Source organism: Bombus pyrosoma, linkage group LG3 (assembly GCF_014825855.1).
Source record: "Bombus pyrosoma isolate SC7728 linkage group LG3, ASM1482585v1, whole genome shotgun sequence".
Taxonomy (NCBI): Eukaryota; Metazoa; Arthropoda; class Insecta; order Hymenoptera; family Apidae; genus Bombus; species Bombus pyrosoma.
Window position 1 is genome coordinate 10,188,221 of NC_057772.1, and position 15,560 is coordinate 10,203,780.

The 15,560-nt window shown below is 35.4% G+C and overlaps 1 protein-coding gene across 5 annotated transcripts in view; it reads left to right on the forward strand.

Moving 5' to 3' along the window:
* The window catches only part of LOC122566114 (Down syndrome cell adhesion molecule-like protein Dscam2), a 314,600-nt gene that overhangs the window by 154,614 nt on the left and 144,426 nt on the right, over positions 1 to 15,560 (forward strand). For all 5 annotated transcript variants that reach the window (XM_043722870.1, XM_043722867.1, XM_043722868.1 and 2 more), the window contains exon 3: positions 6,989 to 7,078. In XM_043722870.1, the coding sequence (XP_043578805.1) occupies positions 6,991 to 7,078 (88 nt within the window). In that variant the 5' untranslated portion in view covers positions 6,989 to 6,990. The remainder of the gene's footprint in view (positions 1 to 6,988; positions 7,079 to 15,560) is intronic.

Consider the following 15,560-nt stretch of genomic DNA (forward strand, 5'->3'; position numbering starts at 1 on the left):
AAAAGCTGCCGAAATGTGAAATAAAAGATTTTCTGCCAAAAAAATATTACTGACTTCGAAAAGCGCTAAAAAGTATGAAATAATTTCTATTTTATTTGTATTTTAACTACGCACATATGCAACAACGGTTAGATTACCCATTTAGTTACTAAACAACATACTAATTATATTGCAACCTTCTCGAGAGGCGGCGAAAAATTAAAAATATTATTAATAAATGGTCCAATTCCATTTCTAATTTCATAACATTAGTAATTGTAATGATTGCATCTCAAGTTAGTAACAAGCTTACTATATGTGTAATATATCCATTATCCTGTGTACTATTAATATATTGAGCGTAATTTGTAATATCGAACGATAAATGGAAGAAGTGAAAGTTATAAATTTTTTAACGATTATAATATGTAGAATATATATTGCTTTATTCTTGAATGGAGAGTTGTTTTATGTAATAATTTTTCGTAAGAAAATATTTTCTGTACAATATTCTTTTTCTTCTTCTTTTTCTTCTTTTATTCTTCAACGTCGCATCGACAACACGGTCATTAGCCACGGTTTTGCTTATATCTGGATCTCGTTCCACGTGTCTGTTGATTTGATAAATGTTCCGTATCCTAACCGTATTCTAACCATATTCTATATTCTCAGCAGACCGTAAAAAGTAACTATCCTAACCGCAAACATTGAAGATTTTCAATTTTTCTCCGTCACAAGCTTCCTAGCAAAATATTCTCGAAAATTTTCATCTCGGGACAATTTCCAACTATCTACTTCCTATCAAACGGTTGAGCTTAAATTCTTTTCGCCCGCGCCATTCTCATATCGCATGATACGTTGCGATCGCAGGGGTCGATTTCCCTGAAAAGCTTGGAAAGGAACCGTGTCGGATCATAAATCATCCTTTTTGGGCTTACTTTAGTCAAGCTGGTCGCTATTCGGCTGTGCAAGAAAAAGAGACCCTAAGAGACCTTAACAGTAAATTCTTGTGCACGCACCATAAACCAGGAAAAAATACGATCGACAGGGGAAAGAACCCAGACGATATTTGTCGTTGGTCGCTAAGTCACCCACTGGCAACAACTATCGGAGTATTTCGTTTTTCTGAACTTATTTCGTGTCGAGTACCTCTTTAGGTTATTTCAGGGACTAGCTGTTTAGTTATCTTTTATTATTTTGTTCGAAGTTTAGGTTTTAGATTAACAGAAACGTTTAATAGAACGTAATATATAAAATGATCTGTTTGGAATTTATTTTATAAAGTGCGTAAGTACATGTGTGTATAAGTGTGAACGATCGTAGGATTCAATCGAATAATTTCTTTTATTAAACAATCTCTCGTAGTTTCCTAAAGGTGGAATTTTTATTTCATTACCGGACTTTGGCTGAAAATTGTAGACATTCCGGAATACGCGTACTTTTAATTGCAAAAAAATTGTTGTAAATAAATATACATCGAATGTTGCATTAATAAGTTAACCCATAAAACACAGTGATGGGATAAAAAGTATCAAGTAATATAGGAAACTACATATCCAATGGCAATGGTAAAATTAAGTATCAGAACAAATCTCTTTTTCTTAGTATTTATGATACAACCAAAAATTATAAGAATTAAAATGAAAATTTCATGCAATTTCATTTAAAGAGGGAAAAACTGTTCATGTAATCATAAGAGGAACCATCGTTACTAACCTTCTCGATTATAATGTTAAAATTAAGTTTACGCATAGAACGGAAAACCACGATAATTAAAAGTAAGATAAAAGGATCAGCCATTAAGAAACCAGCAAATTTACGTAACATATGACCGCGAAGTACGTACGCACAATTATGCACCTTTTAACAAACAACATTATTCTCCTCGTTACTCATTAACCCCTTAAAGATGCAAGAGAAAAAAGAAACAATAGAAAAGTTAGTATACGCGGAAAACAAGTCAGTTGAAGCCACTATTCATTCTCTGCATATTTCCTGCCCCATTTTTGTTTGTATTTCGCGGTGATCGTGGACCAGAAACGGACGTCCGTGCCGTGAAAAATGACCGTCGTCGCGCTTCCGGACACCAGTACAACCGCACCATCCCTACTGAACTATTCCCGTGCTTTTCTGTCCGGTCAACGAAATGTGCTTCTAAAGCCAACCACCCATCCTACAACCCCCGTAAACCCCTACGCGACCATAACCCGGACGTCGTCGTCGTTCCGCTGGGATCAACCAGCTACAGCAGCGTGCGTGGCCTTTTTGAAGTTATACCGCGGTGCAGAGTACGTGCGATTCTGGATACTTGGAGTTTTAGTCTGCTGCACGAAAAAGAAATCGAGGAACTAGGAGTTTGGTGGTACGCGTATTTTTTCACGGATGATGGAAGACGAGTAGAGAGGATGGATAGGGGTGAAAGACAAAATTGAAGGATAGGGAACAGTATTTTTGACTGTAATTTTCTTTTCTTGTTTTTCTATCGCTCTGAAAATGTGAACAATTAATTAATTATTTAATAATAGGTAGTCATAGTAATGTGGAGGAGGTGTATAGAGGACGCTTGATCGTGAGATTTATTAAATGTTATTGCTTGTCGTTGAACCGTCGAGTATATTTAAAATAATAAATTAGTATACAGGCTATATTCGTTGAGTCTCTCGTACAATGTATAAGTCGTAAAATAGGATCGTTAATGACACGTTAATTAGATCGCTGATAATTCGTTGATAACTGATTGATAACTGATTGTAATTCATTTCCTTGCGATCGCGTCCGCTTGTTTATACTGGTCGGGGGAAAATCGGAAATTTTGCCCGGAGTTTATTTATCGTTACATTCTGTGCGCCAAGACGGTGTCAATGTCCCGAGGCAAAATAACAACATGAGTCGCTCTCGATTCGCATCGTCCTCTGACTCATGTGCCGCTACAGTAATTACTGGTAGCATGAGTTAGTAGTAAGCAATTAATATTACGTTCTGGTAATTTAATTTCTGTGTTGGGGAATGACGAAGGATGATTAGAAGGACAAACAAAGAACGGAGAATTGTGAGATAGAGAGTGGCATGTTATGAGTATAAAATAGTAAAACAATGAGAATAAAAAGATAGAATCGAAGGATAGAGGATATTGTTAATGTTTATTTTCTGATGTTTTATCGAAAGATCTTGAGAAAGCGAAGAATTGACCACCCGGGAATTTGGGAGAATGATCAAAAACTGAATAAAATATAATCTTGAAGGAATGAAGGGTTAGTTGAAACACTTTGCAAAGTAGTTTCATATTTGATTTCAATTTTGTCTATATTTTGATAGTGGGAATATCCTAGGCAGAAAGGAACAGTTCTTTATATGTCGATATCGTAAAATCTCTTCCTCTCTTTCATTTATAATATCTAACTATACCTACTTTAGACCTCTTGCATAAGAAAAAAGAAAAGAAAGAGAAGAGAATTTGAATACGATGATATATTCCAAAGTTGATAGGGAGATGAATCGCCTTGAAATTTAAAATTCAATTTATACACAGGGGATGAAATATTTCTTTTATCGTATATTACCATTTACTATATATCGCGATATCTTCGACCCTTGAATATTAAATAAAAGCTTTATACGAAGAATAAAAAGAGTATAATGTAAATGGAAAGCTACAATTACTGTTATCCCTTAGAGTTAGAATAGAATAAAATGTGAATGGTAAAAAATAAAAAAACGTCGTGTAATTCTTTCTATTTCCAACGTTCGCAGTTACATTCGTTCTATATATACACACGCACACACGTTTTCGGCTCTCTGGACAGCATGAAATATTAAGATAAATGTATTACGCTCGTCGAAGAGCGTCCTGAAAAATAGCGTGTCACTCTTCAGAAATAAATGAATATCTTAACCACGCCATCATCAATCTTATCGCTTATCGACCGGTTTATACGTGTACCCGCGTTCAGCCTAATACGTTTCAATTCCAACGTTGGACATTCGAGGAATCTCGAACAGAAATTCCTTCACTTGTACATCATGTTACTTTTTCAGAGCACGTCTTTATAGAATTTTATAGAATTAACAGATGTAGAACACGTTTAATAGCTTTATCGAACTGTGACACGGGTAAGAATTATTTATTGGTTAACTGTAACAGGAAATATATTACAATGAGGTGAATATTTTTAAAAATATTTTCAGGAAGAATTATACGAAGGATTGGAAATCGTAGAATTTTCTCAAATACTTTCGTTGGCACGTGAATATTAATTAATTCTATGTAGAATGATCGAATGATTCCACTTCGTTAAGAAAAATGAAGGCAAAAGGTAGTTTTATTTTTTTAAAAACGACATAGGATATCGAATTTATTAAGATTTAGATTCCAATTATCGATTACTAACTTTGACTCTCGAGTCTAGATGCTGTCATTACTATTTATGCCATGTTTCTTCGATAACAAAAATTATGGAAATGAATTATTTATTTTCTGACAGTCGAACGTTAATTATATACCTCGGCAGTAAAATTGTGAAACTTATAAAAAAAGAAGAGAATTGATTTTTATGGCTTCTAAGAGACTCTTACCAATATTGACCATGTTTTATTATTACTCGCAACGATTAATTAAAAAAACCTGATAAAAATCACATTTATATACGACACGCGATTTCATTCGATTTATTCAGCGTACTCTCATACGCTCATTTGTTTTGTTGAAAATTTGGCGTTCGCCATATATTTCGGCAATGAAATAGTAGAACTGATAAAAAGATGAAGCTGATCTTTCTTATATGTATCAATGGTATTCCAATTTTACCATTTTCTTTTGTGATAGTTCATTAAAAAAATGTAGCAAAAATCACATTTATCTTCGACACCTGCTTTCGTTCCATTTATACAACACACCTCATAATCCTCACCAACGATGCCCATTCACCGGCATTTCACGTCCAATAACCCAACCAAATTCCCGAAAACATTGCGCGTTATCCTTCACCATGAACAACCACAATACACCACTGCACCATAAAGCGAATAATTTCGTACGGCCACCATGGGTCTGGTCGGTACGGTTTGACGATGGCCGTTTCTGTCGCGTTATTAAACTTTACTCTCGCCGCGGTTTTCGACGTGATCATTTAACACGCGCGTAGTACGAGCGTGCGCCATTTAACTGAAATTTTACGCCACGGGGACACTCTATCGCTTGGACAGTCGTTACACCGCCTGCATGCTCGTGGAATCGCGCTAATTGATTAATGGTCAACAGATGCGTATGCAGCATGCTAATTCGCCCTCTGATTCTCCAGGCTGTCTCCGTCGTTAAAGCTCTCGCAAAACTCGTCCAACTAACCCCGTAAAATGACGTGAAATTAGGATGACGAAGATAAAAGATTCGCAAATGTTCGATCCTCTTCGACACTCCTTTTAGAGAAATCCTGAGAGATTTTCGAATTACGTCAATACGAATGACTGCAATACGAAACATACAAACCTAACTCGTGATACGTAATATTGGGTTGGCAACTAAGTGATTGCGGATTTTGTTATTAGATGGTAATGACAAAATCCGCAATCACTTAGTTGCCAACCCAGTAGAACGAGCGAGAGTGACGGTAAAACATTTACAAGTGCGATTTACTTCTTAACTTTTTTAACGACATTTTGAGAAATCTCACGCTGCAGCGCGATTTTTGAATCGTATCAACCCGAATGAACTTAAAATATAGAAACACAATTTTCAATTTGGAATAATACAAAAGAGAGGTTGACGATAACAAATCTGCAACTGTTATTCGCGTTTAGGTGTGATAACGATTTTTCAGTAAAACGTTCCTTTATGGATCTTTAAGTCTTATTAATACGAATGATCTTTAAGATCATGACGTTCCAATAGCTTCAGTTTAATCGATTGAACCGTTATTTACACTGCATAGTGGGGAAAAACAAAGAGGAACAATAAAGGATTCGTAATTTTCTAGATTTTTAACGAAGCTTTGTTCTGTCTTAAGTACGTTAACAAAGTTTTAAAAAAATCAACTCTATTGCAGCTCATAAGTTGTATTAGTATAAACGATTTTATAAGATAGGCTGGCAAAATATCTCTTGCTAAACCTATGAAATCTCCAAGAAAAGTTGCATGAATTTTACATTTCTAGGTGAAGTTGTTCTTATGAATGGGAATTAGTTCGTGCCACGGTAGGTTTTGTAGCGAATGTCGTTTCGAAGTTTGACTCGATTCTACGTTACATGGATTAAGTTGATTTTATGAACGAAAGTTGTTTAATACCGTGCTAGGAAACAGTTTCATTATTTTGAACAGAATTATGACAAATTTGGTAGGATCAACTTGTACCTGGCCGAAGTCGATTTTTCTCGTATGAAATGAAAGTTGTTTCAGATTAAGATAAATATTGTTAAATGAATTTTTTAAATATCCCTTTGGATTCTTATGTCCAATTTAACTCGGAGGTAGAAAATACCTGCTGATAAAAGGATAAGGTTGTTTTTCTAAACAGAAGCAATTTTAAATTATAAAACAGGATAAATGGAAATAGAAAATAAATAAATAGGAAAAAAATTGGAATAGGATAAATTTCTTCACCTTTTCTGTTTAGTTAGAAGCTAATTTTCTTCTATGACAAACGAATCCTTTAGATATAAATAAATACATAAAGTTATATAAAGCGTTATATTATAATATTCCCAGTATATATCTCATAGTATAGAATTATATATAATATCCTAATATAGACTTTGACGACCCCTCGAGCGAAATTTATCGAATAAATGCGGGTAGTAAACGTATTTACCGCTCAAACATCGATACATCACCGACCAATCCGTTGGAACCTTCTATCCTAATTAATCGCTTGGAAAGCCATTTCCGTCCGGTCTCCGACGCCCGCAAGAAACTCCCAAAATCCATCATAGCAAAACGTACACTGTTCCAAACTACTTGCCACCCTATGATCCCGGCTTTTTGCTCCGTTCCCTAACCACCTGGTAATTCTTGTTACAGGAATGTTCCGAGAATGCGTTGAATTGATTGCGTTTCAAAGAGTTTCGGCTTTGGGAATGGACTCGACCGTGGCGTTACTCCTTCTGACCGGTGAGTAGTCACTTTTTCAAACTTTATCGTTCAACTTATATTTCTTGTACATCGTGTTACTGTAAATCATGTAACTGATTTCTTACAATTGCGAGTTGTAATTTATAGAAACTTATATCGCGTATGTTGTACATTTTTAAAAATATTTATTTTCATATCTGTTATCTTTGGAATGTAGGTTATTCGGTTATCTATATCGATTCGATGTTTCCATTATTTTCAACGATATGAAATGATTTTATTTCCGGAAGTTGGATTAGTATGTTAGAGCAGTATAATAGATATGTAAAAATAAAATTTTCCAGAATCCCGGAATTTAGTAAAAATTACGAAACAATTCTTTGACATATTTCATCCAGTGGAATACAAATTCTTTAATTCATCTTGCAAGAAAATCTCCAAAAATAATATTTTATATTATAATCCGTATTCGTCGTATTACTTTGTTCAACAGAATCAAAATCCTTTGATTCGTCCTTCGCTGTGAAATTCTAAAAAACGATATCTTCCGTACATTTAATTCAGCTTCATCGTTATATTAGGTTGTCCGCAAAGTGTCTTTCTTTCGCAAACGTGTTTTTTACAACAGAGTGCACCTTCGTACAAACGTGAAAGCAAGTCTGTGAAATGTTTATCTCAACAAAACAAGATTGATCGTACGTAGTTTAACAAAATAATGTAAAACAAAAAGCCTCGTGCGTCTATTATTTCTTCATAAAACGAAAGAAACTAATAATTCATCGATCGAAATCAAAATTCTCTAATTGACTTTGCGACACAAACTCTTCAAAAATATTATCATACCTCATTCAACAGAGTGAAAGCTGGTTAATGAAGCTCGCAAAACAAAACCTCCGGAAATATATTTCTCTGTACACGTAATGACATGTCTTGTCTAATAATAGAATAAAAATCAACGTTCTGCAACAAAATTTTCCACCTGGGTAATTCCAAAAAATGTTCACCCCAACGAAGAGTACAGGTGAAATGGTAGAATGGCCGATTGCCAAGGACAATGGAGAATTGGCAGCGTTCTGGCGTGTCCAGTGTCTAGGCTTATTCTCGTTTCTGAACATAGTACGACCTCTGCCTCTCTGCTTTCTTCTCTCTCTCTCTCTCTCTCTCTCTCTCTCCCTCGCCTCGATAATAGCCACCAGCAGGGGGAAAGAAAAGGGTTTGTGTATCCTAGGGGACGCGTTGCCGTGCTTGAACTGTGTCTAGATTAATGGACAGATAGCGTTCTTATTATATGGGAGCAACGTAAGACAATGACCTACCCAATCTGGCGATCTTTTTCAAAAGTGTATGGAGTAATTTGAATTCCATTTTACGTGGAGTACAAAGAAAACATTATATGAACGAGATTGTTTCTTTTGTACGGTTGACCGATTGGTTTATCGAGAAATTGATAATAGCGTAGATAAGACGAGTGATTGCCGTTTGAGTTTCTCTTTCGGTTTAGAAAACGAGAGATTGCATTTTGAAGTGATACTCTGAATTTCATATCGCTTAAGATGCTAAATTTTAAAACGGGGAAGTTTGTATACGATGTTATCTAAAAGTATCCGAGGATAAAATGTTTACGAAATGTTTAGAAAAGTTAATTATTATTAAAAAGTAAATAGGTTCAAATTGTCTAATCAGAATGTAATTTAATGTTGTATGACGAGAGCTGTTAAATTCACATCTTTATAAAGGGCGATGAGAAAGTGAAACTTGATTATAGTATTTATATCCTAAACAATTAATTAATATTGTTTAACAGTTCTATAGAACATTGAATTTATATTTTCTTCTCTTGTAGGCAAATAAAATCACAGTGGGCTAAATTACATATACGGGAGTCTATAATAATTGTCATTATTTAACTTTAATTAGCATAATTAGCATCCTATTATTATTGTACCATTATTTCAATTAACATTAATATACTAAAATAACACAAACAATAAAATTAATTTCCGTATTGTATAAATGAATCCACCAGCATATATTAGCAGAATTGAAATTTGTAATTGACAAACCCGATAAAATCTTTTATTACTTGAAATCATTCGTTTCTCCACGTTTCCTCTCTATATTGGATCATTCGAATATTCCTATTTAAAACGTTAGAAGAACATCACAAACTGAAAGATCAATTATATTTCCTATATTTCTCTATTAATTGTAAGATTTATCAGAGCAGAATTAGAAAATCTGATGTTTTCTTTCAATCACGTTGGAAACATTTTCACGCGCACGTTGCCGTGCTGAATAACAACTAGGATTTTTAATGAAAATAAATATCTTGCTAGTCACTCGTTCGACCAGATTATGATAATAATTTGAAAGTCACGAGAGCCGTGGATGTAAATTAAGAACGCACGGCGGATCATCATTTGCGTATTTTTAATTCCGGTATTGAGTTTTATTTGCTCAACGCGTTGTTTGTTACTCTACATTTTAATTAAGGACGGAGGTAGATGATTGCGCTAGAAGCACGTGGCTTTCGATAAAGCTTCGTCACACGCACTCTCTGAAAACATCCGCGGTTTTCATGCATTTGCGTTTTTAATCTCGAATAAAAATAACGCGTTTGATCGGCTCAACTTCGATTACGCGTCGATTGAGACTTATCGTATTAAAGGAAATACGTGTTGTTCTTTTTTCGCCTGTTATAGTTCTACTGCTGTTCTATTATAAATGCACGGTGTATCTTTAAAAATCCTTGTTCCGCAAAACGGATAGGGGAGGAATTTCCTGTATCAGGGAATCGTAAAATATCGTGGATGATCACAGACTAGTGTCACGTTATTCCGAATCAAACAAAATCTCTGTAAAGAAGCTTTATCGCGAAAAACAGAAGAAAATTTTCCATCAAAGAATCGAAAGGAGATAAAACGCAAGTATCGAGAATGGTCGTAGACTAGTGATCTTATTCAAATCACTATCCATTCAAACAATCCTATCTTCATGCACGAAACTCTCAATATTCAAATCACAATTCGCCGAACCAAATCAAATCCCTCTAAAGCATCTTCCTCTCTCAAATAGGGAGAGGTAAATCCTCTATCAAGAAATCGAAAAATATCGTGATCGTGATCGCGATCGTATCCTAGTTACTTTCTTCCGAATCACCATCCACTCAATTATCTACCTGCATGTACGAAAATCTAAATATTCCAACTATAATCCGCACAACGAAACATTTTAAAAAAATCTTCTTCGAAACAGAGAAAGAGAGACGAGAACTCTCTATCAAGGAATCGAAGAAGGTCGTGGATAAATAATAACTCTGCTCATTGCAAATCATCATCCGTTCAAACGTCGCTATCTCCACGTACAAAGCTCTGGATATTCAAACCAGAAATCCACACAACCGGCTCGAAGCAACCTCCAATAAAGAAGCTTGGTCTGCAACAACGTGGACAAGAAAGAGTCCTCTATGAAGGAATCGAAAGAAGATAAAACTAAAGCATAGTTTGGTCGTCTAGTCACCTACGATCGATACTTTGAACGCGGCGAACCATATTCCGAATGTCCAGCATGCGACGGAAGACGAGGGGGCTGGCTTAAGTTTGATTTGCCAAAGATCGACTCCTCCCGCGTGGTTGGTCTCTCTCTTCTTTTTCTTCTTTTTCTTTTTCTTTTTGCGCCTACGATTCCCTTCCGGTGGAAGCGGTCCCGATGGCAAGGAGAAGAGGAAGGATCAGTCTGAGTGTGCGAACGTCCATCGTATACAACGGCCGTTTTCTACGTGTGTCGAAAGAGAGAGAAAGAGAGAGAGAGAGAGAAAGGTGGGAGCGAACGAAAGAGAAGAGATCGATGCAACGACCGAAGAGAGGAACCCGTAGGTTGGAAATAGAACAGGGGAAAGAGAGCAGGAGACAACGAGCTCGAGTAGGAGGATAGGCGAGAAGGGGTTGCAGAAGGGGTTGGTGGGGTGTGGAAAAAAGAGAAAGAAGTACGTTTGGTTTGGCAGCGGGCGGTGGGCGTCGAACTCGGGACATCGCGCGCGGATGACGAGTAATCGATCACGAGCACTGTGCCAACACTCCGGCCCGAACAGCTCAGTGATTCTCATTTTATGGTTTATCGATGCCGGCACGATGCAAGATTCGACGAATCTTGGAACGATGATTTGAGCGTCCAGGATATATTCTACTTTGGAATGTGTTTCCTCAAGACTTCGTTGGCTCTTTCGCTAGAGGGATTGCGAAGTAATGAGAAGACACTTTAAAGTTTAGAAGCATAAACATCTATCTACTTCTTGTTACTCTAGATGGTTAAAAAGAATAGAAAAAGTAACGATTTTAAACTCGTTGCAACAAGCGTGGAATCTAGTCTTGTAATTTATATATGTAATTTATTATGTATGTCGCATATGTATATTCGCTTCAAACTCGACACTTTATCGATGATATGATATTTATGACGGTTTATCGATGCCGAGAGGTCGCAGGATTCGACGAATCTTGGATTGATGGTTTGTGCGTTCAGGGTATTTCGGAACGTGCCTTTTGAGATTTCTTTATATGAAGGAGCACTTGTATATAAAGGAATTACAAAGGTATGGGAAGGCATTTGAAGTTTGTCTATCGATGTTTTGTATTGTAGTCGATCGAAAAGACTGGGAAAGTTAATGATTTCGAGTTAATTCACTAGAATTTACTTTTACAAAATTAGAATTTAAACTCGTTACAAAGGCTGAAATCTGACCCTGTAGTTTCTACATATATCTTTAGATCAGTTTCAAATTTGACTCATCTCGGAATTATAATTCGAGCGTTGATGGTATTCTACTTTGGAATGTGGTTTTTAAGATTTCTTTGGCATCATGCCCGTTTCTGTATGTTACACGACTGGACAACTGTAAAATTAATATTTTTCCTTGTCTGAATTACGATAATATTTTACAATATCTAACGCTGCCAGACATTAATAACGAAAAACAGCTCGGTAAAACCTATTCTTCAGACAGCACCATAGAAAAGACACGCATACTCGTCTCAAGGATTCTAGGATCTTGAGATCACGTGTCACACTATGGCAATAATTCAAGCAACGTACGCGAGAGACTCGCGTTGAGAAGAGACGCTCTAGACAGGCCTATTGATTTCTGATCGAGGCAATCGTCGATGCCAACAAGCGAATCAGACCGGGTTTTTTCGCTCGTTCGTACAAAGTTTCGATGCAGCAACAGGGGTGGGATGGAAATTATCCATTAGACGACAGCGGAGATAGGCCGCGTTGAAATATCGACGAGTGAACGACAGAAAACGACAGGGTGATACGACGACGATGACGACGACGACGATTTCAACCGGTCCTCGATATTGGTAAGAATCGAAACCAAACGAATATTCTTCAAATATTCAAGAGAAACGATCGCAAAGAGCATTGCTTTTATCGGTTAATTTTGGATGAACGGAAGTCAGCGAATCAGCCGAATCTGAAAATGCTGACGAATCGCTTGTTCGCTAATTATTACGGTGCACAAGTCGGTGTACGCCGTGGAGATTTTGCTTCTGCTTATTCCTCTTAATCTGCCTGATGGTAACGAAGAGCTCTGCAAAGTGGGATTTGTTGAGTAATTAATGGTAATAGGGTGGCTTCGTTCAGATGAGAATGAAGTGTTTGGATAGATTTTTCCTAACTTTTCTATGCGTTCAGTAGGAGTGAAAAATATTTACTTTATTTAAAAATTGTAATATTTCAAATAACATTTAATTACGATTACTTAATGTTGTACTGTTTGGTCGAGATTTGATTAGTGGTAGAGTGTTGAGTGGTTCGTTACTATAGAGCGCGAATTATGGTAAAAAGTTAGGGTGAAATGTGTGATAGTGTAATTAAATCGAATTTGAAGTCGTTGGTAGTTGGTGTTTCAATTTGAATGAAAAATTATATAAATAAATATAAAATATAAATCTCGAAAATAGAAAGTTAGACGTCTTAAAGGACGAGGAGGAGCGATAGGTCGAAAAAGTAGTATTATATACGTAAAAAATTGAAACAAGAATTAAAGCCTAGGATTGAAGATAAGTGTGTCTGACCAAAGCCAGCCCTCCTCTCCTTCCGCTGTTTGTTCTGCCGGTATTGTTTAATCCAATTCCAACAGAAACTTGGCCCGCCTTACATCAATTTTCGAAGTATCGCCGTAATATTTCTACAAAGATATTGCCAAAACTAATCAAGAACTTCAAATGAAAATCAAATTTAACTTAATTTTAATTACTTAATTTACATTATACTTGTGATGTTATACTTAATTACACATCAGTAGAAAATTAAAAAATCAGAAATAATATCCAATAATCAGTTTGTAAAGTAAGAAGTTTCCTAATTAACGCCTTATGTTCTGACGTAACATTTCATAATAAATAATATCTATGTATAGTTTGTTGCGACGTTATTCATAAAAATTAGAACTTTTTTAATTATCTTTGCTTTGTGTATATTATTAGCAAAATAAGAGGATGAAAAGTTGGATGTCCGGGAAGTATTTTCTCGTAACGTTAATTATAGAAATCCAACATTTTTGGATTATTTATAATGCAAATACTTTAGTAGAAAAATACGAGAACAAACGAATTAAACAAGACCGAACATGCAACAAATATTTTAATTAGAATTCTCCCTGCTAAAAGCGCTTGTTTCTTAATTAACAACGGTTTCATCTTCCCAAGAATTAGGATTTCGATAAGCTCGAATTAATGTTTGGAGGTTTGCTTCAGCAGAATCCACATCGAATAACTTGCCCGCATTAACAACTTTGTAACGAGCTGAATGAAGTATTAATTAATTTCTCGCAGTTAATTAACGAACAATTAAGCTGAAGTACTAGAATTGATGCGAAGCACCAATAATTATAACACTTGCCGTTGCAAAACCAAACGAATAAAAAACCGTGCTTCATTCTACTTCAATCACGTAATTTTCATTCGCAATGCTTTTTCCCTGCTTTCATTCAAATTAACGTTACAAGTTAAAAATGATAAAGGTATTAAAAATTCAATTTCACGGCGGTTTTAATCAAAAGTTTGATCGAATTTATAAAGTAAATAATTGATTATAACAAAGATTATCATTGCCAATAAACGTCATACAGTTATATGTGTATGTAAAAAGGTGCAAATTTAATTCCACAGAATATTTTCATGGAATATAAATAATTTTAAAAGTTAATATTAATAAACGTATAATACTCTTCTGTAGATCGTTCTCAAACTCTATTATATTATCGGTAAAAGTTCTGAAAGTTTTAATCTATTTGAGTTGGGTTTGTGAGAAAGTAAAGAAATATGTGGGAAAGTTTTGTTCGCGTGAATTTTTAAATCAAGCGTCAAAGGATGACGCTTATGGCGAAGATAACTTGCGTCTGACCATACGCAGACTTTCTCTCCTTACGGTCTTCCTTCTTGTAATTAATTGCTTCCTTATAATAAAACCTCTAGCTTCTCCCATATACAGTTTATCGCGATCGTATTAGAATAGTTATGGAAATCTTTCACGAATATATTATGTGTGTTATATGAAACATCTTGAACTTTCGTTAACAGTAACGAAACTCGATTATCGTAGTTTTACTGGTTGTAAGTTTGAAAGAAATCTGTAACGAAACTATAATTATATTTTAAAAATTTGAAAATGTACATAGAGACTGCAAAGATATTTAATGCAAGTATACATTTTGCAGACAATACAAAAGTATTTAAACAGTCAACTATCTAACTTTATATTAACAAATCTAAATATTCAGAGACCATTTTTAATACTTGGTATATGTTTTATATGGCTATTCATACTGTGTATTAATTTTCTATTAAATATACATGTAGTATCGGAAAAGGGGGGTATACGCTTGGTCTATTGTATATTTAAGTTCGAGTTTCTCGGGATAGTATAAGTTGTAAATTTAAGGCATAAACTAAGAATCGTAAGAGTGCTGGGAAAGAGAGAAAGAGAGAGAGAGAGTGTGTAAGTAAGAGTGTATGCCTCGGTGACGTCAAAGCTAAATGAGTAAAGGAGTGGGAAAAGGATTCGAGGGTTGAGGGTCAGCAATTTTTGACCTTCGAAGACAGAAGTTGAAAGCCCAGTGTTAGGGTAAGACGTACGAAGATATTGTAGTCAGTTTTTGTATTGGGTATTGCTTGTACGGATAAAACTAAACTTAACTTCAAATAAACCATCCTTTCTTGTCCTTGCTCTAGACCATATTTTGATACTACATACATTTGCAATAGACATATCGTAACGCCTACGTATACCTTCAGGTTAGTTTTAAATTTAACTAATCAAATCACCACAGTCGTGTCCCATTACAGCGCTAATAAAATTTCAAAATGTTCTACATAGTAAGCACGATATACGCAATGTAAATTCTTGGTGATTGATACGTACCATCAGCGTACTGAATTTCCCTTTGAACGATAATTTCTTAATACTTGCTGAAAGAGCATTAATTCGAGTTCCATAATGTATTGCAGGAAATACGAAT